This window comes from Balaenoptera acutorostrata, chromosome 2, assembly GCF_949987535.1.
Source record: "Balaenoptera acutorostrata chromosome 2, mBalAcu1.1, whole genome shotgun sequence".
Taxonomy (NCBI): domain Eukaryota; kingdom Metazoa; phylum Chordata; class Mammalia; order Artiodactyla; family Balaenopteridae; genus Balaenoptera; species Balaenoptera acutorostrata.
In genome coordinates this window covers 37,844,614-37,870,296 of record NC_080065.1, presented here as the reverse complement: position 1 = coordinate 37,870,296, position 25,683 = coordinate 37,844,614, and the positions used below count along the sequence as shown (strand labels likewise).

General features: G+C 37.9%; 1 protein-coding gene across 2 annotated transcripts in view; it reads left to right on the top strand.

Moving 5' to 3' along the window:
* Positions 1-9,319, top strand: part of OXCT1 (3-oxoacid CoA-transferase 1) — a 137,854-nt gene extending 128,535 nt beyond the window's left edge. The window contains exon 17 of one of the 2 annotated variants that reach the window (XM_057540656.1): positions 8,290-9,319. In XM_057540656.1, coding sequence (XP_057396639.1) covers positions 8,290-8,361 — 72 coding nt within the window. In that variant the 3' untranslated portion in view covers positions 8,362-9,319. Of the gene's footprint in view, positions 1-5,068; positions 5,419-8,289 lie in introns of those variants that run through there. The other variant, XM_007195526.2, reaches the window with a different exon arrangement.
* The last annotated feature ends 16,364 nt before the right edge of the window (positions 9,320-25,683 follow it).

Sequence of the window (25,683 nt, the reverse complement as noted above, 5' to 3'; positions counted from 1 at the left end):
AAAATGAAATATATTTATAATGAGAAGAAATATTGCAGCTACCTATCCTGGAGAAGGTAATTTAATAAAACTTACTTGATAAATCATGCATGTATTTCATACATTTCTTCCTTAGGTACTACATGCTTGGCTGGTACCTGTCAGTGCATAACAAATGTCTGTAAAAACAATTTTGCTGCATAATTCATTATCCACATATAACTGTTTCTGGTGTTATATGAAGGTCTTTGTCTATTAACCTTTTTTTGAATTTCCCTTTGGAAAAAAAGAAGCTTTCCAGCGATACCTTACATGAAAAGCTCATCTTTAATTAACTTTTCAGTGACCCCAGAGGGTAAAAAGTGGGATTTGTTTATAGTTTACCTGTTTAGAATTCCTTACTCCAGTGATAAAAGCAAACAGTTCTTCTTATTTAAATAGCTCTTCTTTATATTTTTTCCCTATGTGGATGAGTTAGTCTCTTCTTCAGCAGATAGCATTTTTGAGATCTATAGAATGTTCAAGTCTCTGCTGCAAAAGGGAATTGCAAAAAAGATCCTCATTGTTATCAGGTTCTTTTTGGTTTTTTTTAGTCACGTAGGTAAATCGGGAATGAAAAAGATATATTTTTACTGTTTTTGCTTTTTCTTAAAGTGCTAGTTTCCATGTCTTGATACATTGAAAAATATCTCTATGGCCCCTCTTTTATCACAGTACCACCCCTCCTTCTCTTTTGACATTGACATGTAATCTTGTTTCCTCCAAATTAGGCTGTTGAAATTAAATGTTAATTTTTATGTCAGTGTTGCCCTGAAAAGGTGTAGTATCAGCTAAACCATCTTGACAGAAGAACTGGATTTTGAGGATCTGATGATCAATGGCATCTCTTTAGACCCTGACAGATGAAGTCACATGTATCAAAATCTTTGTAAGGCTAGGGTCCAGAGTGTTCTAATTAATAAGATGTTTTGCTTAATAGCTGGGTTATCAGTAAGATACATTTAATAATAAAAGCACATTGGGATAACATCTCTTTATTTGATAATTCAGAGGTATTCCATGTCATAATTCAGAAGATATCTCATATGATTATTACTACATAGGTAGCATTTTACTCTATATCTGACTACATTACAACTTACTCAAGATTTCCGTTTGAGAAAAGATTTCTGTTTCTCAGCCTTCACTGTATACTGAGAAGTGAACATTCTAGAAGAGAATAGTTAGGTTGTTGCATAACAAAGAAAAAAAAGTAAAAACCTAGGTCAAAGTAATTGTGAAAATGTGTTGGTAAAGGTCCTGTATACCTAAGAATATGGGCAAGTGAACGGGCGAAGGATACAGAATGTGGATATAAACTGATTGAGAAAATCCTGAGAATTTCAAAGAAAAAGGCAAGATATGACAGCATCAGATAACAGGGCATGACAAAATTGTGGTTTCAGGGTATTAAAAATAATGGTTATAATGAACTATTTGGGCATTAAAAAAAAAAAGAATCACTAAGACTTTCCTGTGTGCCACAGTGCAATTAACAAAAACAACAAAAAATGTGAAAGGAAAATGTGTCCTTTAGGTATCACCTGAAATAGCTTCTTAAAAAATTCATAGTAACCATAGTGCCAGTTGAAAAGAGTTTTCTTTTCAATTAGGAGGAAACTCTCTTAAGTGTTGTGTTATATCTAGAACTCCAAAGGAAGCTGTGGAAGTTTTGTAAAAAAAAAAAAATGAGGATATTGACTATATTTCTGGAACCTTCATCACACTTCTAAAATAAAATTCTGGTCAGGAGTAGTTCACAGCAAGAGAAGCCAACCCATAATGGACAGAGATCTTGTTCCATACCATCACTCTCCTTCAAAATGCAGTTGTTATAAAGAAAGGGACTTCCCTCTATATTTCTTGGGGATTAAGTTCTGAATCTATTGAGAGAGATAAGGGAGCTGGGTGAGTAGAGGTTAAAAACATCATCATTATAAAGCCTAGAATGAAGGATGGGGCTTTGGTGTACAGCCACAAAAGCCTTCCCAGATACGAACCCCTGAAGTGGGGGAGACTTCAGCTCCCAGTTATAGGCAGCCGTGGAAAATCATAGGCCTTCTACACAAGGGCGAGTCTTTACTGCTGAGCTTCTTTCCATGTGACTGAGAGCAAAATAGAGCACGTGCTGCCTACAGAAGGCTGATCCCGATGAGGAAGAAGAGTCGGGCTGAGTTTCACATACCCCAGTTCCTCTGCCCAAATCATCATTTAGTTGAGCCATTAAGGGACACACTTGAGGCCAGAGTATTACACTAATAGGTGTTCCTCCACATGGAAGGGAATATGAGAAGTGGGAATAAATGCTCCACCCCAGCACTGTTGCTGGATAGAGCCATACACACATGTTCACCCTCTGCAAATGCTTGATTGTGATGCTGTGCAGAAATGCTTTTCTGTCGTTCTTTAGTGCTACTAGCTCCCAACATTTTTATAGCTAAGGAGTCCTTTGGTTTATTTTTTTCCCAGGGCACTCACATTTTGAAAAAATTCTGTCTCTCAAATAAATATCCAGTAATAATTCATTTTCAAAGAGTCAAAGTGATACTGCACAGTTCCTCATATTATAGCTGTGACAAGCTAATGAAAATGTTAAATTTCTTTAAATTTTTTGGGCTATACTTGCATCACTTAGTGTGTTACTGCCAGCTATTTGATGGGCCAAATAGAAAGAAAAAAGAAAGGTGACATTCCACCACTAAATTCCATTATCTCCAAAGTATCTTTTTCAGTGAGTAGTTAATTCAATTGGTTATTCATTTCTTTCTTTTCTGATGCATGCTTGAGTTACATAAGTTTTTCTTTACTATATATGTCTGTGGACCTTTTTAAACTAGAATATTTGTTCCTTTTTTAATTTAAAAACTTAAAAATAAATTGAATCCATATTTGAACATCATGTGGTAGAATAAACTTCCAGAGGTTATTAGTCATCCATGATTATTAAACACCAAGTGTATGTCCATATTAAGCTATGAAATGTGAGTAAAATAGAACAGATTGGTATAGTTCCTCCTCCTAGGGGCCTTGGTCTTGTTCTCTAGGTAGGAATACACCTAAACCACCAGTGGCAGAAAATCAAATAAGAGTACTGCCTATTTATATGTTTGCAATGGAATCTGAGAGAAGCCAGCTGTGGGCATTCTTTGCCAAGTTGAATAAATTTGTACTCTCAGTATCTATTATGAACTGGCATTATACCAGAATTAAACAGTATACTCTTTGGATTTCAATGGACTGGGAAGACAACTTGTTAGCTTATCTTATGCATTTAAATCATATAGTCCTGTGCATAGCCTGTAGATCACTTTGGCAGGATAATCTGCTTCTGCTTACATGGACTTACAATGTTGATGAGACTGTGAGAGAACAGATGAAAAATGGAGGTTCAGTAGATGTTTTTCTGTACAAAAATAGACAGGCCAAGTCAGTCTACATAAAGATTCATCTTCTTTTCTGATAAAAGTCAAGTTCCACACTGAGGATATAAATGATACTAAGAGCTGAAAATAGGGCCCACATGACAAGGAGAAGGATCAGATGTTTAGTTTAAAAAATCAAGGTGTCCAGTTTCCTTTTAAAGGTAATGCCACAAAGCACCTATTAGAAAATGATCTGTTTTCAAAAAAGAGTCTTATTTCATTAAATTATTTCCACAGATGCTCTGTTGTTTAAAAAAAGAAAATCGATAGTTTGTGAGACACACTTTCTAAATACTCGGAGCCCATATATCTTTATTCTTTTCAGTAGAGTTGAATATCTCTGCAAATGTGGGCTGTGACTTTTGTCTATTAATGTCTATTACTTTGTCTATTATGATATATCTGTTCTCAGTGCTGGCAAGTCTGAATGAGCTGTCATTTATCCTAAGATATGGATATGTACCAAGCCATTCCTATCCTTTTTATTCTGGACATGTCATTCTTTAGGTAGAAAAATGGAGAAGGGGGCATTAACTCTCGACACTGTGAAGACTTTATAAACAATTTACAAATGAACTAGAAATATTTAACCTCATCAAAGCCAAATGATTGCCTTCTTCTATTCTTAATACTGACTTAACCTCTATTAGAAGCCTTTCTTCTAGTTCTTTGAAGCTTATCTAATCCAGTCTCTCATTCATTCATTTAAAAAAATATTAAGTGTTTATTCTGGAAGGCAAATTAGACCCACTTCAATTGCCACATCCTTGAAGGTCTCAAAAATCACCTAAATTTTAGTATTCCTTACTGTGCTGTCCATGGGGCCTGTTACTCGGACTTAATGGATATTTGCCAGATTAAATGAAGAAATCTGTACCTGCCATTACACCTTGAAAAATCTGTCAAAATTAAGCCAGACTACTTACATTTAGGTTTCTTCTTCTACCACCTTTACCATTAAATGTAGATCTGTCCTCATATTTCTCTGCTTCAAGACTCCTAGGAATACATTTGCTATTTTGTACATTGAACATAATTATAGTTAATATTTAATATTTTTAATGCTGTTACCTCCTTTTTGTAATAACTTGGTATCTTTTTCCTGCCTTTATATCATTTCCACTCTGATTATGAAGTTTCTGATAAAAGTTTGTCATCCAAAGACTACATTAAGTATCTCTTAACAAAATTGTGAACCTATTTTGAGGATTTTGAAACTATTTTGAGGACCTATTTTGAGGATTTTGAAACTTGTGCCTTGCTCTGTGTCTCTGTTCCATCAATCTCAGAGCTCAGTGGTCCATTCAGTAGAGAGTTTGGTTATCTGGACCCTTTATTTGTCTCCCGCTGCTCCTCCCCCACCTCCTCCTAGTTGCGAGTCTTAATGATCCTTATTTTAAGAGCTATAATGCAAGAAGGTTGAGAGCTACTAAATACACAAAATGTAAATGGAAAAGGTGTTCTATTTCTCAGTGGTTCAGATGGAAAATAACGAGGAAACTCCAGGTGAGTTTCCTGACAAGGCTGCTTGTTGCCTACATCACTCAGGTTTGGAAATTCAAAGGACAGATGTTTATACCATGAGGTTTTTTCATAAGTTGGTTATTTTTTTCTCTTTCTTTTACCAGGTTTCACCAAAACTCATACCAATGCAGCAGATCGCAGCTTGAAATGTGGAGTAGACTTTTGTCCCAAGCTGTGTGTTTTTCATTTTAACCACATAGGATTTTATTAAAAGGACATCAGTAATCATAATTGTATATCTAACAAGCAGTTTTTGACTAGTTTTCTAGCATCTTAATGCTTTATACAGCCATGTAGACTTTGTTCTCTCAAGCGTACTGTGACATTTTAATGAAAAACAAAAAGAAAAAAAATATGATTATCTTATTTGCTTTATAAGTGCTGAGAAGGTCATATTTACAGTTGGTACTCACATTGGGTTTATCTTCATCTTCTGTGGTATGTACATTAAATTGTGTGCCAAGATGGGCCCTTACTTAGGAAGAGTTTCATTGATGTACTTTCCCTCCTAACTAAATCATGGCACGTAGAAAAAAAAGAATGAGGGAGAAAATGAACTCCACCCAGAGTATACCCAGGGGAGTATCGTACGAGTCCTGAAAGATAACATTTGTGTGAATTTTAATCAGGAGAAATGCTGTCTTAAGGATTATGGTTTTCCTTCGGCCTCCTCTGTCTTTTTTTTTTTGGAGCCTCTGATTTTGTGATTACATCTTGCTTCCCTAGAGCATCCCTTCTCCCACCCCCTCCCCGCCAACCCCCCCCCCCCCCCCCACTTTTTGTAACTAAGTAGATGCCCAAGAAGGCAAACAGGAACATCTCTGTGTGGGAGAAGTAACCTGGTTTGTGGGAGAGACCGAAGGGTATAGGGTCTATTGGTGCTGACATCCAACCAAGAAGTTGCCTTTATAAACAAACCAAATAAGCATCTGTGCTTTGCCAAAGATTAAAGTCGCTTTTAGCAAGAGAGCTATAAGCCTAACTGACCTAGTCGGTTTTCTCATTTTCAAACAGTGCAGTATCCGTGTGTATCCAGAAGGGCCATTAAGAGTCTTTCTCTATGTTACTGTGGGCTTCTTATACAATACCTCCTCTTAGACCAAAAGGGGCTGTGCGGTAATTCATCGTGAACCCATAGTTAACAGTGACAGCAGAGTTAAAAAAAATCCTTTCTTTTCAGGGCCTCTTTTTTCTGCTCAGAAAAGTTTCTAAATGTTGAATGCCTCTTTCTACAGAACAGTGTTATTTCTTCTGCCCAGGCTTGTTCCTTGAACAAAGTACTTTTAGTTCAGCTTTATCAAACTAAGGGAAATACTGAGGAGCAAATCCAGGATGTGAAGGGCAGTGAACTTCATTCTTAGAAAATAAACACGATGGATTAGGTTTCGTAAGGACCTTCTCCTCAGTGTCACAGTTCCCCAGGGAGTATACCAAGCATCCTGCGTATCAAACGGGAGAAAAGTCCAGGCACCCTGAAGACGGGCCAGATTGCTGTCCTCTGGACAGAGGTAGGCATAGTACAGTGCGATATGCCATTCCTCTCATACCAGATATAGGAATTTATGCATGTTTTTAGCTGATGGCTGTCATTGAAATTCACTTTCTCTTCAGGTATAGCTACAGTTCTGTCATTTCAGAGGAAGGAGAGGGTTTTTTTGTGAGAAGCACACTCCGTATATAAAATGGTCCCTCTGGCTGGCTGCGTGGTTGGAAGCATACTCTCCCAGTACTGGTAAAATGGACTTTTTAAAGAATTTGTAAGGTCTGGAGAAATGATATACATCCATGTGAGAGTTATGGTTCGGGAAACGTGTGATATTGATGGTTGCTATATTTGTAAACTTGCTTATTCTGTGATTCTAAGAATGTTCTTCACTTTGAGGGGCAGATCCTAAGTAGATGGCTTTATATTCTTGATTAAAGAGTACCATGGATGTTAAGAAATGCATTAAGATGTGCACTAAGTATTCCAAATTGATATAGATTGGTGTGATTGTCCTTTTTCTCATTTGGGAATGGCATGCCTAAACATGGGAATAAGACAACAGAGATTGGTGGAATAGCCAATAATAAAGTTAGCACACTGTACCACTTCTAATCGAGTTACTGCTTTTTCTTTTGATCTTACCAAAGAAAAGATATTATCCTCCATGAAAGAACAAATGAAATGTTTACCTAGATGAATTCTGACTTTGCTCCTTGTCAAAGTCAACGATTTGTCTATAAAAATCGATTATCCCAGATTTCACGTGTTAATATTTCTTTGCTTTTATATAACATTCCTTTAGGATACACATACATCAGTAATTTCCCAGTGGGGCGTTGCGTTTGCTTGCATGTTGAAGTGGCTCTAGTGATGTCTACGCAGCATCTGTGTTGCCCCTCTCATAACAGACTCACCCCCTGGCCGAGGAGTTGGGCCTGTGCTCAGGATATGCCTCTTTTGGTAGCTCTCCTTTGTCCAGAGTGATTATACCCGGGGCTGGGTGTATGACCCAAAATGTACCATTCAGGTTATTTATCCTATGTTTATAAACTGGAGATGAGAGAGAAGCCAATTTTCTTATTCCTCCTTGTTCCCTAAGCCGTAATAAGAATGTGACTCTGGCACCAACATCCTTTCCCCATCCCCCCCCCACCTCAATACACACACCCTACAAGCTGAGCTCCAGTTGGAGAGAAAGAAGTGGAAACACACACTGCAGCTGTAGGGAGGAGGCATCCTGGTGGTATTTGAGTTCCTGTTTCTGCACGTGTCGAAGGCCAACTTCTCTCCATCCATGCTTGTACATGAGGCCAAAATTTCCCCTTTTTGCTTGAGCTGGGCCTTTGTCACTTGCACCCAGAGTGTGAACTCAAGCAGCTTTGGTAATTCTTGAGTCCTAGGAGGGATCTGGTCTCCTACAGAAGGTATGCAGAATACAAGCAAAACTGCTTGTCCCTGGGCCCAGAGAACACATGTAAGAGCATTTATAGGTGTTACCCAGTGGGTAGAAAGGTTGTGGGTAGAGGTTTTCTTTCTCCTACATCTCAATATAGTCAGCAGAACTTTGAAAATTGTTCCAGTGGAAGTGTAAGCAGAGATTTATTCAATGGATGGGTTTCCTTGCACTAACCTTTCCCTTTCCTCACAAAGCATTACCTTGAGTTTCTTTAGCTTATTTTCAGATTCTTCATTTTTAAGATGGGGAGAATCTATTATCTTCCACCATGGTTCAATAAAATATAATTAATACATCTGTTTGCAAAAATACTGACAGATCTTTTAAAAATGTGTGTCAGTACTACCAGAATCGTCTGTTGTTCCTGTCCTTTTATTTTTCAGTGTCTACAGTGCCTTCCCACTTCCCACTGCCATACTGAATATCAAAGTGGATTTAAGCATAAATATCAATAAATGTCATGTGGTCTAAGTACATGTCTGTGTGACATATACTTGAAGTGTCCTCGTTCCATAATATTAAATATGTCTGTGTGAAATCATCCAAAGGCGCCTTTCATGTACCACACAGCAAGTCTCGTGGGAGTGATGCCCATACCAATCCCAGTAAGTAATTGATAAGACAATTCCTTCCCTCAAAGCCACAATCAAACACAAATGATATTTGCTTGTGGAGGTTAAGCATGCTTGATTATCATGGTCCTCATTGCCTTTAATGGGGTGCCACTCTGGGTGGTCCACTTGGAAACGACCTCAGGCAACTATCCTGGCTTTTTTGTAGCATGAATCACGTAGGATCCTATTTCCACTGACAAACCATGAGAGCCCAGGTACCTAATGCAGTCATTTTATGTTTTTGGCTCATTCCTAGGCATTCTATCTGTTACCCTTTAAATTTTTCAAGAGAAAATTATAGACCAGGCTGTCTATAATTGGGGAAGCTAGTAAAATAGTCTTGTTCAGGCTTCAGAGGCAACAATAGGCCTTTGACTAAACAAAGACCCTGAAAGAGCTACATGCCGAACTGCTAGACTACATGCAGCTCAGCAGAAACGGTGCTAGCAAGTCCTGGGAACCAACAGATAAAGAAGGGAGTAAGTCACGAAGCTTCCTGGGCCTTGGGAATCTGGCCAGTTCCCGGGGATCAGCGAACATTGGACCCTTCCCAACTGGGGCTCCAGATTGCTGTTACTTGGGACTTCCCAGCTGCTGCTTGGATCTGGAAGTAGGTGTCGGCCCGATTCGGTGATGTATGCTCTGTTATATACTCTGTTTATATTCTTATTCCTTTCCCTCTAATGATTGTATATTGAAATTTGTATACTCTGTTAATATTCTTATTCCTTTCCTTTTAATGATTGTGTATTGAAATTAAGTTAAATGACCTTCTATTAAAGATTTGATTGAAGCTGTTTATTTGTGTGAGAGAGTAGTTATTTTGCCAGCGAATCCAACGAACCTTAAAACCGAAAGCAGGCTTTCAGCAAAACACAGGCTCACATTTAAACCCTGGTGTTGCATTTGAAGCTCCTCTCTCTTGATTTGGGGATAGGAGGTAGCATCTCCTACTTTGCCTTCTTGGGTTAGAGTGCCGTAGCTCTCCAAAGCTCCACAAATACGCCTTTAATTTCCAGCTCCCAGCCCTTTTATGCACCCAGTATAAGTAAGGGTTTAAGAGTTGTCTGTTTCTTAGCCAGATATTCCAAAATGTGTGCATAGTGGCTTCTCTTTGGAATGTAGCATACATTGTGTCTGTGTGCTGTTTTTAACATCTTGTATATAAGTATAACAACTCCGTGACTTGCCCATGGTAGCTTTCCAAATGTGTTTATTGAACCAATTTACTAATTGAAAATGAGGTGACAGTAAGCCAGGCCTGAGGGTTTCCCTTAGCTACATAATTAGGTTAAGACCTCTGAGGAAGATGTAGGAAAAAGAAAAGGAAAGAAATAAGAGGTGGAATCTGGAGGCTATAACAAAAGAATAAAGAGACCTGCGATAATTACCTACATTTGCTTAGCATTTTATAATGTATAAAACACCTAGAATATACTAGCTAATTTATTTCATTCTCACAATAATCTGCCAGGGAGATATTATTACCTCCATTAAAATTAACTTCTTTAGTCTGAGAGAAGTAATGTCCATCAATTCTTTAATCAAATTAGCCTTTCAGGGCTAATGTTGGATTTTGCCAAGGTACTTAATGAGATGTGAATTAAATTCCTGAATAGAACTAGATTTGTCACTCTGGTAAGCTACAAAACAGAGAGTTCAAAACCTTTCAACCTAATGGGACATGTCTTCAGGTTTTGTTCCTCCTGTCTACACAGCTCTTGTATACAACCCAGTTCATAAAGAAATGGGTAGTTTTCAAAATAAAAAAGGATAATGGCACACACCAGGCAAATTGTCCCTGTGAAACATTTGCAATTACTGGGTTTGCTCTAATAAAAGGCCCTGTGTAGGCAACCACACAAGGATGCTCAACTGACACCAGCAGGAGGGGCTGATGGGCATTGCTTTATCTTTGTAGCTGAACACCTTCTGAAATTTGGTTTTCTTGGCATTAATCTTAACCCATGTTCAAAGTCAGAGTTGTGGCTCAGAATCAGTAGAACCCCAAAGATAAGATTGATATTAGGAGCCTAAAAATATATGTTATTGGTGACACAGAGAGAGCATCGCCTGGTGAGATCTAGTGCCATTCCATTCACTGAGTCCTGGAAAGAGGAAAACTAGTCACAGCACTGGAGCCTGTGGAGCTATTGAGGGTGGGTGTAGGGGGGGGAAGGCATTAGGACCATCAAGATACACACCATATGAGAATGTTTAACTGTTACTATCGTATTTCTTTGAATATGACACCATCTTTTTTATTATAGTAAGAATATTTAACATGAGATCTACCTTAAATATGGTATTGTCAAGTACAGGTGCAAGGTAGTAGGCAGATCTCCAGAACTATTCATCTTGTATAATTGAAACTTTATACCTGTTGAACAGTAACTCCTCATTTCCTGCCCCCGCAAGCGTCTAGCAACCACCATTTCTATTCTCTGTTTCTATGAGTTTTGGAATCATGCAGTATTATTTCACTTGGTATAATGTCCTCTAGGTTCATCCATATCATCACATAATGGCAGGATTTCCTTCTTTTTTTTATGGCCAAATAGTATTCTATTGTATGTGTACACCATATTTTTTTAATCCATTTATCTACCCATAGACTTTTAGGTTGATTCTATATCTTGGCTATTGTGAAGAATGCTGCAGTGAACATGGGAGTGCTGATATCTCTTCCAGTTCCTGATTTCAATTATTTCAATTATTTATGTACCCAAGAGGGGATTGCTGATCATATGCTCACACTATTTTTAATTTTTTGAGGAACCTCCATACTACTTTCCATAGCAGCTGAATCATTTTACATTCCCACCAACAGTGTGCAAGAGTTCCAATTTATTCATATACTGTCAACACTTGCTATCTTTTTTTTTTTTTGATAACAGCTATTCTAATAGGTGTGAGGTGATACTTCATTGTGGTTTTGATTTGCATTTCCTTGATGATTAGTGATGAGGAGTATCTTTTCATATATCTATTGGCCATTTGTATGTTTTCTTTGGAGAAATGACTATTTGAGTCCTTTGCGCATTTTTTTTTTGAAGTATAGTTGATTTACAATATTGTGTTAGTTCAGGTGTACAACAAAGTGTTTTGGTTATACGTATATATTTTATATGTCTATATTATTTTTTTCTATTCTATTATAGTTTATTACAAGATATTGAATATAGTTCCCTGTGCTATGCAGTAGGTCCTTGTTGTTTATTTTATATATGGTAGTTGCATCTGTTAATCTCATATTCTGAATTTATTCCCTCCCCCATTCCCCTTTGATAACCGTAAGTTTGTTTTCTATGTCTGGGAGTCTGTTTCTCTTTCATAAAGAAGTTCATTTGTACAATTTTTTAGATTCTACAGATAAGTAATATCATACAATATTTGTTTTTCTCTGTCTGACTTACTTCACTTAGTATGGTAATCTCAAGGTCCATCCATGTTGCTGCAAATGGCATTATTTCGTTCTTTTTCATGGCTGAGTAATATTCCATTGTGCGTGTGCGTGTGTGTGTGTGTGTGTGTACGTACACACCACATCTTTATCCATTGATTGTTGATAGACTCTTAGGTTTCTTCCATGTCTTGGCTATTGTAAATAGTGCTACTATGAACATTGAGGTGCATGTATCTTTTTGAATTAGAGCTTTCATCTTCTCTGAATATATGCCCAGGAGTAGGATTGCTGGATCATATGGTAACTCTATTTTTAGTTTTTTAAGGAACCTCCATATGGTTCTCCATAGTGGCTTCACCAATTTACATTCCCACCAACCGTGTACCTTTGCCCATTTTTAAATTGGGTTATATAAATTTTTGCTACTGACTTGTAGGAGTTTCTTATATATATGCAGCCCCACTTGTCTATTTTTGCTTTTGTTACCTGTGCTCTTGATGTCGTATCTAAAAAGTCATTGCCAAGACCAATATGCGGAAGACTTTGCCCTATGTTTTCTTCTAGGAGTTTTATAGGTTTAGGTCTTACATTTAAATCTTTAATCTGTTTTGAGTTGATTTTTGTGTATGGTGTAAGATAAGGGTCTAATTTCACTCTTTTGCATGTGGATGTCCAGTTTTCCCAGCACCATTTGTTGAAGAGACTATCATATCCCTATTGTGTGTTCTTGGCATCCTTGTTGAAGATCAGTTGATCATACATGCGTGAGTTTATTTCTGGGCTGTCTGTTCTTTTCCATTGGTCTATGTGTGAAGACACCATCAATTTAAAAATTCATTGTGATTTTGTTTGCTTTTTTTTTAGACTTTGTTTGCTTTTTTATCACTTATTTTATTGTATGCACATTAAGATATTTTTTAGACTTTCCCTCAGTCTCAGGTGAGTGTGCCTAGTATTCCCTTTTTGGATTGGAGGATGCAAACTATTATATATAGAATGGATAAAAAACTAGGTCCTACTGTATAGCACAGGGAACTATATATGAAAAAGAATATATATATATATATATATATATATAAAACTGAATCACTTTGCTGTACAGCAGAAACTAAATCAGCTATACTTTAGTAAAATAAATTTAAAAAATAAAACTAAGAAGGGTCATTAATGGATGCTTTCTTCAGCTGATAGACATCATAAGCAGTTAATAGCCCAAGGAAATCCACCCTTCTTGAAGTCTGCATTTACTATCAAGGGCTTCTCACTGACAAGAGGGTTCAAGTTGTCCAAGGAACAGATTGGGGGTGGACATCAGGTCAGGATTAGAGTGAGAGGGAGCTGAGGTGCCTGTCTCAACTTCTCCTGGAGGAGTAGGGCTGCCAGAAGCTGAAGGAGCCAAGCCAATAGCAGGATACCATCACTTGTGAAATGCATCCCAATTCTAAAGACTTAAAATGTGGGAAATTATTCATATTGGGATCAATGAATTGAAAGGGTCCTCTAAGGCCTTTCTGAATTAGCATAGTGTCTGATTTAAGAATAATTTAAAGAAACCTGTCTTTATAACTTTCAAGTACACACAGAACTGCTTGCATAGGAAAAGACTCTTAGGGAGTCGCTTTATGGATAGAAAAGAGTCAATAATTTTATTAGTGTGTTTGTAAATAGTCTTTAAAACAGTTCTTCCAAGTAGTCCAAGTGCTTATTATGTAATGTTTCCATCACAGTTTGCCTTCCAGGTATGTCTCTAGGTCCTCCTGTCCTTCTCCACTAACTCCCATCTTTTCCATATATACAATTTCTATCTTAGGTATACACAGGTTTACTCTACCTGTGAAAAATTTTTAATATTGTAACTAAAGGTGTTTAACATATCACTGATACCCAAATACACAAACAAGCATATAGAAGGCCAAAGCATTTGAGGAAGCACTTGCATTAGGTCAGGAGTATCAAACTTGACAAGAGATTGCCGAAGGAAGTACAGTGCCATTTAGGATGAATGTTGCTGTGGAATAAATGTTTCTGCCCCTTCACCCAAGTTCATGTATTGAAACCCTAATCCTCACTGTGATAGTATTTGCAGGTAGGGTCTTTGGGAGGTTTAGATTAGGTTTAGATAAGGTCATGAGGATGGAGCTTCCATGGTGGGAATAGTGCCCTTATATGAAGAGGAAGAGACCAGAGTCCCCCATCCTCTCTCTCTGCCATGTGAGGATACAGCAAGAAGGCAGCCGTCTGCAAACCAGGGAGTGGGCTCTCGTCAGATGCTGAATTTGCCAGCACCTTGATTTTGGGCTTCTCAGCCTCCAGAACTGTGAGAAATAATATTTAATGTTTATGGTATTTGCAGCCTGAACTGACTGAGACAAGTGTGAAAAACTTGGAGAAACATCAGGAAGACAGAATTAAGAAGAATAAAACTATGGTGAGAGAATAAAATTGGAATATTTAACTTGCGGAAGGGAAGCTAAAGGAGTGATTTAATAAGAATTTTAAAAATGGTTATGTATAACTAATGAAGGATGTTCTTGGTCTAAAAAAAAAAGAATAGAAAATGTGGGTGAGGAATTTAATTTAGACATTAAGCAGCATTTCCTGACAGTGAGATTTTAAAGAACAGGAATTAAATTACCTACCTATTTATTTATTTACTCATTCACCATTTCCTTTATTGGTAAGAGTTGAGAGTGGGAGAGAGACAGGAGAAGTATTATGTAGTTGATTTAAAGTCAGTCTTGAAATCTAGGGTTCCTGAAATCTGATATTCAGAGAAATTTCTACTGGCTTTATAGCCTGGATTCTCTTTGCCTATTTATCAATTCTCTCATTAACCTAAGAAATCTATTATCATAGGCTTGGCAAAATAGTTTCTCTAAAAGTTTTAGTGAAGGAATGAATAAAGAGTGGATAAATTAATTACAAGTAATTCAGTGGCACAAGATTATATTCACAAAATTCAGTATGTCTTTTTAGGGGAATTCCCTGGCAGTCCAGTGGTGAAGATTCCGTGCTTCCACTGCAGGGGGAGTGGGTTCAATCCCTGGTGGGGAGCGAATCCCACATGCCACACAGCAAGGCCAAAAATTTTAAAAAAAAACTCAGTTTGTCTTTTAAAATTTCTAACTCCAAATAATAATAGTAAATAATCACACAGCTGGTTTGGGGATATGATAGTAACAATTTAGAGCTCTCTCTTTCTCTCTCTCTCTCCTTGTCTCTTTTCTACTTACCTCCCTCCCTTTTCTTTTTCCTTCTTTTCTTATTTTCTTTCAACAGATATTTATTCAGCACATTATCAGTGAAGGTCTAATCAAGTGACAGAAACTACATGGTAAGTTGAACAGGGAAAGTTTAATATGAAGAATTAGTAACTATAACAGGATTGGAGTGATGAGGAATTGGCTAGTAAGAAGGAAAGAAAACTCAAAACAGCATAGGAATAGTGTATATAAGGAGGAGCCACTACCCCTAGGACTGAGATAGAGCATCCAAGGAGAGGCCTCCAGGACTGCCATCCAGACCTTGTTGGAGAGTGTGCAGCTGTGGCTTGTTGGATGGCAGAGAAGTCACTATGGTGTCATGCCAGCAGAGCTTGCTGGAAATCTGCCTCTGAGGTGCCCGAGAAAGCTGTCGTGGGGAGTGCAACACTTCAGAAGTTGCCAGAAACCCACCTGAAGAGATGCCAGGGAAACAGTTCACAGGAAGATATCTCACTCCACTGCTAAGCTCCCTGAGGAAGTGCTGGGGGAAGCTTCTGGTACTGGGTCCCACTGGCCATCACACACCACGGGAGCCAGGAAGTGGAGAAGTCAATTGTGCTGTAGTTTCTGGGTGTGGAGAAGCTGTGTGTGCCGCAGGGGCTGGACAGTGGAAAAACTGGGCTGTAGGACCCTCACGAGAAGCACACCACAGCAGGAGGAGAAACCTCTTCTTCCTCCAGTGTCTACACAGCACTTTCTATTGACAAGGGTTAACATTGTGCCAGTTGGCCAAGGAGTCCTGTTTGCTAGGTCCATCTCCATTATCATAGAGCAGACAGTAAAGCGTAGATTTGGAGCTGAGACGCAATAAGTTGATAGCTGGCATAGCAACAGCTATGAGCCAGTGGTTTGCTAAGTTCTAGGGATACAGCAGTACAGCAATATAGGGAGAGATATAGCTCAATCAAATAATCACAATTAAGAGTAAACTTAAAATTCCTTTCCTATGAAGGAAAAATACGTGTACCATGAGAGATTATTTTAGAGGGGTCTTGAACATACTTGCTTGTGTTCAGCACATCCTTAAATATACCACAAGTTGTTCAATAAAATGTGTAACCATGTTTAGAAAAAAGGAGCTAAAGTGACTCAATGATCAAAATCAAACAAACAAAAACAAAGCACAAAACAATAGGGAAATCAAGTAATTTGTGAATTATTATGATCTATGCAAAATCAAAAGGAATTCTGTCACAAACAATGCAGTACTCCTGGTAAGGAGTGGGTGGAAGACAGACATCAACCATCACTTATGTTTGGTTTGAGAAAATCTGAACTTTAAAGTTTCAGTGAGCTAGAGTTATTGAAAGGATATGGAATAGAACAATTCTGGTCCAGAGTAAGGGACATACCACTCAATGGCTATTGTAGTCATTTGATTATGGAGGTTTTATTGTGGAAGGATATTACATAGATACAATCTGTTCTGAAGAGGTCAATTGAAATACCGTGTTGACTTGGGAAATGCAGCAATGAGAATGTTGCTGACCAAACTCAGCCAGCTGTGTTTTTCAGAAAAGAAGCGATTGTGAAATGACCTCACTGTCATCTACAGTATCATGGAGAAGCAGAAATATTCCAAAGACAGCAGAATTTGTGGTGGAACTGGACACGTTTGCAAAAGTTAACTGAGGCTTAAACTTAAAAGTCATTTCTTATGGTAGAAAGGAAAAAAACAAAGGCTTAAAGTCAGAGAAACAACTATCCTATACATGGAGTAGATGCTCCTGTTTATCGCATATAACCTTCCATTTAATAAGGAAACATCTTTTTTATTTTATCAAGACCATAGCACAAAATGATCAGTCTACTTACATGTATAAAACAGTGGTGTTCAGTCCAGAAAAAGAGTAATTATGTTAAAAGCAATTCAGTAAAACATTCCAAAAAGTACACCTGCCTAATAGATCATGTTCTGCACTGATTTTTTTTCAACAATACAAAAAGAGAGCATTTTGAACCTTTGCTCCACAATCAACTTATGTCCTCCAGCTTAGACAATCACATGACCATCTTGTCAGGAAAGGTGTTAATTCATGGGTGAAGTTATATGACATAGAGATTTGCTTTAAACTACTCTGAATAAATAATAAAAATTGCAAAGATAGGTAAAATAATATTGGCAAAATTTTGGTAATTAATGAAGCTTAGGGCAATCATTACATGAAAATGGTTACAATGAAATAATGGTTAGTATTCATTTTATTGTATGTTTGAAATTTTTTCATATTAAAAAGGTTTCCAAAGAAAGTGTATAAATGAATATCTATTTCAGCATCTTTATAATAACTACAGTTCTGAATAAGAGTACTTAGTGACGGTCTACTTGATTTTGGATAAGAAATTTAGTCAAGAGGAGCTATAGTCTCAATGGAGGAGAGAATATGAGGATGGATTTTTTAAAATCAAGTTTTCTTTTATTCTTCCAGTCACTAATAATGCAAATCTTGGTGCTAAATAGGAGTATTAAAACAAGTGCAAAAAGCATGAAAAGACAATCAACATTATTAGTCCTCAGGGAAATGCAACTTAAAACCTCAGTGAGATATCAACACACCGATCAGAATAACTACAATTAAAAAGTGACAACACCAAATGCTGGTGAGGTTGTGAAGACCCTAAATGAGCCCTACATTGCTGTTGCTGGGGATGTAAAGTGATACAGCCACTGTGGAAAACAGTTGGGAGTTTCTTTAAAGACTAAATATGCATTACCATATGGCCTAGCAAATGCACTATCGGGCACTTATCACACCAAATTAAAACTTATGTTCATACCAAAACCTATAAGTGAACGCCGATAGTAGTTTTATTCATAAAAGCCAAAAACTAGGAGCAGCCCAGATGTCCTTCAGTGGGTGAATGGTAAACCAAACTGTGGCAAACCCAAACTATGGAATGCTACTCAGCATTAGAAAGCAATGAACTACTGAGACACATGACACCTTGGATGGATCTCCAGGAAATTATGCTGAGTGGAAACAAAAGCCAATACCAAAAGATTATATCATATATGATTTCATTTATGTAACATTTTTTGAAATGACAAAATTTTAAGAATGGAGAACAGAGTAGTGGTTATCAGGGAATAGGGACCTGGGAGGGAGAGTGGGAGGGAGGTGGGTGTGATTATAACAGAATCACAGAAGAGATCCTTGTGGGAATGCAACTGTTCTGTATCTTAACCATGGTGGTGGATGTATGAACCTACACATGTGATAAAATTGTATAGAACTAAATATATATATATATATATATATATATATATATATATACACACACACATACATATACACAAATGAGAAATATGAATAAGATTGGTGGATTGTATCAATGTTATTAACCTGCTTGTGATATTGTAATACAGCTTAGCAAGATAATATTACTGGAGGAAAATAGATAATGGGGAATTAGCTCAGTATTATTTCTTCCAGCTGAATGAGAATCTAAAATTATCTCGGTAAAAGTTTCAATGAAAAAATAAGTGCAAGATAACTAAAAGTTCAAAGACTGCCTTTTTACTCTACTCAAAACCTTGGTGGATGTTCTTTCTGACTTTCTTTTATCACTTAGAATTAAAACAAGGTTGAAATCTCCCTATTAATAATAGAAAGTCTAGGATGCCATTCACTCGTTAAAGGGTCTGTTTTCTTTCTTTCTTTCTTTCTTTTTTAACATCTTTATTGGAGTATAATTGCTTTACAATGGTGTGTTAGTTTCTGCTGTATCACAAAGTGAATCAGCTATATGTATACATATATCCCCATATCTCCTCCCTCTTGCGTCTCCCTCCCACCCTCCCTATCCCACCCTTCTAGGTGGTCACAAAGCACTGAGCTGATCTCCCTGTGCTATGCGGTTGCTTCCCACTAGCTATCTATTTTACATTTGGTAATGTATATATGTCCATGCCACTCTCTCACTTCATTAAATGGGTCTGTTTTCTAATGTGTAAATAGATGTAATATCTCCTTACAGGTCTGTTGTTAGTACTAAAAATATATCTTAAGTTCCTGATACATAGTAGCCATTTTAAAAATCCCCCTTCACATTGGAGATAATTTTTTTCATTTGTAGATTTTTTAGAACCCCTACTCTTCTACTTTGGCTTTCCCTTTTGTCTTTGGGGATTTTCTTATATGCCTAATTTTCTCATGTGTTTCTGTGTCCCCTGAAGCATGAAAAACATTTATGTATAGTAAAATCTCTGGTTAAGAAAAAAAGCATGGAGAGAAAGCTTAAAACTAAGGTCAAAAGAGATATTGGATTATCTGTGGTTTTCAATTATCTATCCTCTTCCTGGCCAAGTGTAGCATATGAAAGCAAGAATTACTGGCATTGAAATTAATGGCAATTTAAAATGCTGAACGATTAGGCCATTAAAGATGAATATAAATTCTCACGGAGGTCTCTCATCAGTTCTCATTTATTGCCAAGGACACTTGTTGATTTAAAAATGTAAAAGTGCTCAGTGAGAGCTTGTTTTGGCCTTGTAATGAGAAGTTATAAAAAACCAGAATTACAGCATCAGTAATTATGTGTGTTTCCAGGTTCATCTACATCTATGAAGCAGACAATGAGCATTTTTTTGAAGGTAAAATGAGAGAAATTACTCTTTTAAAAAGCAAGGAAGGGGCTTCCCTGGTGGTGCAATGGTTGAGAATCTGCCTGCCAATGCAGGGAACACGGGTTCGAGCCCTGGTCTGGGAAGATCCCACATGCCGCGGAGCAACTAGGCGCGTGAGCCACAACTACTGAGCCTGCGCGTCTGGAGCCTGTGCTCCTCAACAAGAGAGGCCGCAATAGTGAGAGGCCCGCGCACCGCGATGAAGAGTGGCCCCTGCTTGCCGCAACTAGAGAAAGCCCTCGCAAAGAAACGAAGACCCAACACAGCCATAAAAATAAATTTAAAAAATAAAAAATGAAAAAAAAAAAAAGCAAGGAGGGAATTTTCTACTTCAGTAATGGTGCTGTAGATTGCTGTAGGTAAAACTGGCCACAGAAAGCAACTGGGAGAGCTGCATAAAATACCCTTCCCACCCCATGTCCACCACCACCACACAAAAAATGTTTGAGGGTATCAAAGAGCACACAGTGCAGCTGACACTTTCAGTAAAAAAAGAAGCACGATGAGGTTAGCCTTACATTCTTTTTTTTTTAAACTAAGACCACTTGACTGTTACTGAAATGAATAGCCCAGTTTGCTTTTTTTTTTTTTTTAAAGAAATTCACGGTCTTTTATTTATTTATTTATGACTGTGTTGAGTCTTCGTTTCTGTGCGAGGGCTTTCTCTAGTTGCGGCAAGTGGGGACCACTCTTCATCGCGGTGTGCGGGCCTCTCACCATCACGGCCTCTCTTGTTGCGGAGCACAGGCTCCAGACGCGCATAGCCTTACATTCTTAAGCTTGACATTCCATGGTATTTTTTCTCCTTGAGGTACTTGCTAATTTATAAGATTTGTGGAGCCAAAACATGGAGAAAATAAGTATAAAGTGACAGCTAGGAGTCTGAAAAGAATAGAAGAGCTTAAACTGCCTTATGAAGTTGGGGAGACAAAAATTAGAAATCAAGGCGGCAGAAGAGAAAAGGTCCTAGTAAACAACTTAGAATTCTAATTAGTTTCCCAGAAGGGCTATACCTCAGAAGTAAGGGTAGACCAGAAATAGACATGCCTCTGTAAAGATGAAAACTCATCTCCAAAACATCTCAGTCCATGAGTGAAATAAGGTGATCTGTTCATAATCTGACTACCCCCCCAAAAGAAGAAAACTCCCCTCAAGAGGACCTCAGAAAGAGCCTCAAATTATTGCAACAATTTTTAACAGACAGGTGATCCAGGTGTCAGAATCATTAGACACAGACTTTAAAAATGATTAATACAGGGACTTCCCTGGCAGTCCAGTGATTAAGACTTCACCTTCCAATGCAGGGGGTGTGGGTTCAATCCCGGGTTGGGGAGCTAAGATCTCACATGCCTCATGGCCAGAAAAACAAAACATAAAACAGAAGCAATATTGTAACAAATTCAATAAAGACTTTTAAAATGGTGCACATCAAAAAAAATCTTAAAAAAAGATGAATACATTCAAGAAAATAGATGATGAGATAGACAATTTAACCAGAGAAATTCTAATGTATGATAAAGTGAAATTAAGAACTCAATAGAGGGGCTTCCCTGGTGGCGCAGTGGTTGAGAATCTGCCTGCCAATGCAGGGAACACGGGTTCGAGCCCTGGTCTGGGAAGATCCCACATGCCGCGGAGCGACTAGGCCCGTGAGCCACAACTACTGAGCCTGCGCGTCTGGAGCCTGTGCTCCGCAACAAGAGAGGCCGCGATAGTGAGAGGCCCACGCACCGCGATGAAGAGTGGCCCCCGCTTGCTGCAACTAGAGAAAGCCCTCGCACAGAAACGAAGACACAACACAGCCATAAATAAATAAATAAATAAAAATAATAATAATAATAAATTTAAAAAAAGAACTCAATAGATAAGTGTAAGAGCAGATGAGACGGAGAAAGAGAGAATTAGTGAATTGGAAGATAGAACAATATAAAATATCCAAACTGAAGCACAGAAAGAATAAAGGATTAAAAAAAAACACTGAAAAGTGTGTAAGAGATGTACAGAACATAGTAAAAAGATCTAATATCTGTGTAAAAATGTTATAGAAGAAGAAGAGAGAGATAATGAGGCTAAAGCTTTAATGGGCAAAATATTGGCCAAGATTTTTAAAGATTGCCAAAAGAACTTAAGTCACAGATTCAAAGAATCTCCACCAAACCTAAGCAGGATTAAAAAGAAAACAAAGACAAAAGCCTAGGCATATCAGCAGCCAATAGCTAAAAGTCAAAGACCAAGAGACATCTTAAAAGCAGCCAAAGGAAAAAAATGACACATTACTTTTAAAGGAGGAAGAATAAATTGGAGAGTGACTTCTTAAAAAAAATGAGAGAGAATGGAATGATATTTTTAAGTGCTAAAAGAAGGCAATTGCCAAGCCTATAGCAAGCCAGAAGCTGTTTCCCAATAGAAGAGTTAACTACAGAGGATGGGATAGCTTGCTTCAAAATTCTAAAGGTGGGTAGTCTGATTGACTTACAGAGAAGGGGCCTGCAAAAGATTCCATATGGTATCCTTATCTGCCATCAACACATAAAGCACCATTGAATCTTTTTCATGGGACTCAAGTGACAGAATAGCTTGTACAGCATCCTGGGCAAGTTACAGAGCCTTTTTATTTTGGGCCCCACTCAAAACTGGGAAACTTTTAGGTTACTTGGTAAAGAGGTCAGAGGAACATGCCCAAATTGGGTATATGTTGCCTCAAAAACCCAAAGAGACTCACTAAGTGTCATACCCCTTTCCTAGTTGTAGGGTGGTCCAGATGCCAAAGCTTGTCTATCACCTTGGAAGGAATGTCTTGATATATCTCAGATCACTGGGCCTCTATAAATTTCACCAAGGTGGCAGGTCCCTGAATGTTTGGGGGATTTATTACCTACCTGCTGGTACACACATGCCTTAACAAGGTATATAAACTAGTTGCTACTTCCTGCTCACCAGATCCAATCAGCATATTATCATCAATGTAATGGACCAGTGTGATGTTCTGTTTAATGGAGGTCCTTGCAGATTATGTTACAATATAGGGCAGGAGAATTGATATACCTTCTAAGGTAAGAAAGTGAAGGCCGATTGTGAGCGCTGTGAACTGAAAGAAAACCGCTTCTGTTGGTTTTGACCAAAAGATATAGAGATAATAGAGATATAGAGATAATTAGCCAGATCAATAGCTGTACACCAGGTGCCAGGAGTTGTATTGATTTACTCCAGCAAAGAACCATATCTGGAACAACAGCTGCAATTGAAGTCAACACCTGATGTTTAAGATAATCCACTGTCTTTTTTCAAGATCTGTCTGTTACCTGCTGACCAAATAGATCTGTCAGCCAAATAGGTAAGTTGAATGGGAATGTGGTACAAATCACTATCAGTGTATCTTTCAAGGTTTTGATAGAAGCATAAATCTCTCAAATCCCTCCTGCAGACCAATATTGCTTTGAGTATACAGTTTTGGTAGGTAGAGGCAGTTCAGTGGCTTCCACTTTATTATTATTATAATATTATTATCTATCTCTGTCTCTATCTATCTATCTATCCATCTATCATTTATTATCATTATAGCCCTCATTCCATGAGTCAAAGAACTGTTGTGGGGATTCTGACACCTGCTGAGTATGTCTGTTCCAAAGATGCATTCTAGAGCTAGAAAAATAATCATAGAATGAGTTTGGTGATCCACTGGACCGATGGTGAGATGTAACCAAGCCAAGGGCCCTTAAGTACCTACCCACCATGAGCTTCTACTCTAACTGGGGGACCACAGGGGCATTTGGATCTATGTGAATTATGGTCATTTCACAGCAAGTGGTCAGCAATCCCCCAAGTATGGTTAGTTTGGTAAACAACTGCATGTCCCTTTGAGGACGGTTAGAGGAAGATTTATAGTATAAAATTTAAGCTGTGTTGCAAGTTCCTTTCTCAAGTAGGCCCAACTTCCCCTTCTTTCAAGGGACTCTGGTTTTGTGAACTGCCTCGGGTCTGGGAATTGGTTGTAAGAATGCAACTCTCTATTGTGGTAATTCAAATTAGACTTATCTTCACCAAACGCAGAATGTTTCCACTTCAATAGAACCTGCTCATATGTCCCAACCCAAATTTTCTGGGTCCTCTTCTTACCAATCCATGTTCTAACTTTAACACAAGAGCCCCTGTGAGATTTGAATTCAATTTGTGCTGTAATGCAGCCATCCACAGGATTAGTCTCTGGGTTTATTTTTCAGATATCATAGCCCCATGGCTATAGGAGATAAGGGTTTCTTTCAGGGCAGTCAAAAAAGCTTTCTGGTCATTTTCTTGAACTTTGATCTGGGAATTTAAAGTTTAAACTCATTAATTTTTTTCCCTCAAGTTTTCCAGCATACATAAAAGCAACCAATCCATCCCATTATACTTATTTTCACTAAGATATTTTATGAAAGCAACTATTTTTTCACCCAAAGCCTTACTTTCTTTAAGCACTTAATTACAGGTATCCATAAGTGATAATTTGTATGACTTACTGCTATTGCATGCCATGTACTACTGGTGTCCTCTTTACCACTGGACAGTGTAATTGTTAGTGTCTTTAAACTTAACCAAATCAGAGAACTAATTCCAGATTAGCCAGAACTAAGTCAGAGAACCTACCCTTAAAGTTCTGTTTTCCTAGAACTACTTCTGGTACCAATTTCTGTAACACTTGGGGAACAAGAGCCATATTGAGAGATAAGAAATAAGGGATTTATTATATAAATTAGAATTGACACCCTGTGGGAGCTGGTGAAAAAGCGTATGGAAGACCTCTGCATCTGGAAATGAGTGTAACGTCACTATAGGTCATCAGGGCCAGCTGGACATGAAGCAGGGGAGAGGAAGGACCACTGGAACCCATGAGGACAAACTGGAATCTGCACCTGTATCTCATCATCTGCAATCTGTTAACATGATTGATGTGGAAGAAGCATACACCTGTCATCAGGGAACTTCACATGCACCTGGACCAGGACTCGTAAGCTGGAGGAAGAAATTAGCAGCTGTTGGAGGTCTGGGTACTTCCCTATAACAAAAGATGAGTCAGCAGATCAGTGACAACATGCATGAACTATAAAGCACCTCATACTATATACCAACTTTCAGAATGTCATGTCAGCTGCTTCACTTTCCCTTTCCCAATCTCATACAAATTTCTTCTGGTGCCAGCCCAGAACCATGCAGAGAAAGGAATTAGGGAAATATGCTTCCAGTTTAGCTAAATACAAACTCAACGCAGATGGTTTGGAAGCAGAGATGTTGTTGAAGAAGGAAGACTCAAGGTGGTATGACTAGTTAAGATATTATAATAATAGAGAATAAAAGTTATAAGAACTTATAATTATTAGTGATAAAAATAGGAAAGCAAGGAAACACACACAGAATATATTTTAAACACCCAAAGGTTTGCTTGAGGAATGTAAAGAAAAAGAGAAAGAAGAAGTAAAGGAAGGCTTCAGTCTATTAATTAGGAGACTAGAAGAATGATATGACCAGAGACAGAAAAATGGAAGGGAGGAGGAGGAGGAGAGAAGGGAGGGAGAATTATGGGAAATTGTATTTGCTGAGGTAGAGGTACCCTGTAGGCATTTAGAACCATAGGACTAAACAAAGTTGCAAGGTAAATGGCTCTGAGATGATTAGTATATTAATAACTTAAATTTCTTGACAAGTACTTAAAGCCATGATCTCAATCCATAGAGAAAGGAACATGCACACAAAGATGGTGTATCTATCTTTGGGTAAAGATATAGATATAGACATATAGACAAGTGTGTAGATATTTACTATATGGCCAATGAGATTATTTTATCCTGAGAATTACATTGAATTTGCTTTAAACCCCTATTCCCATCCAA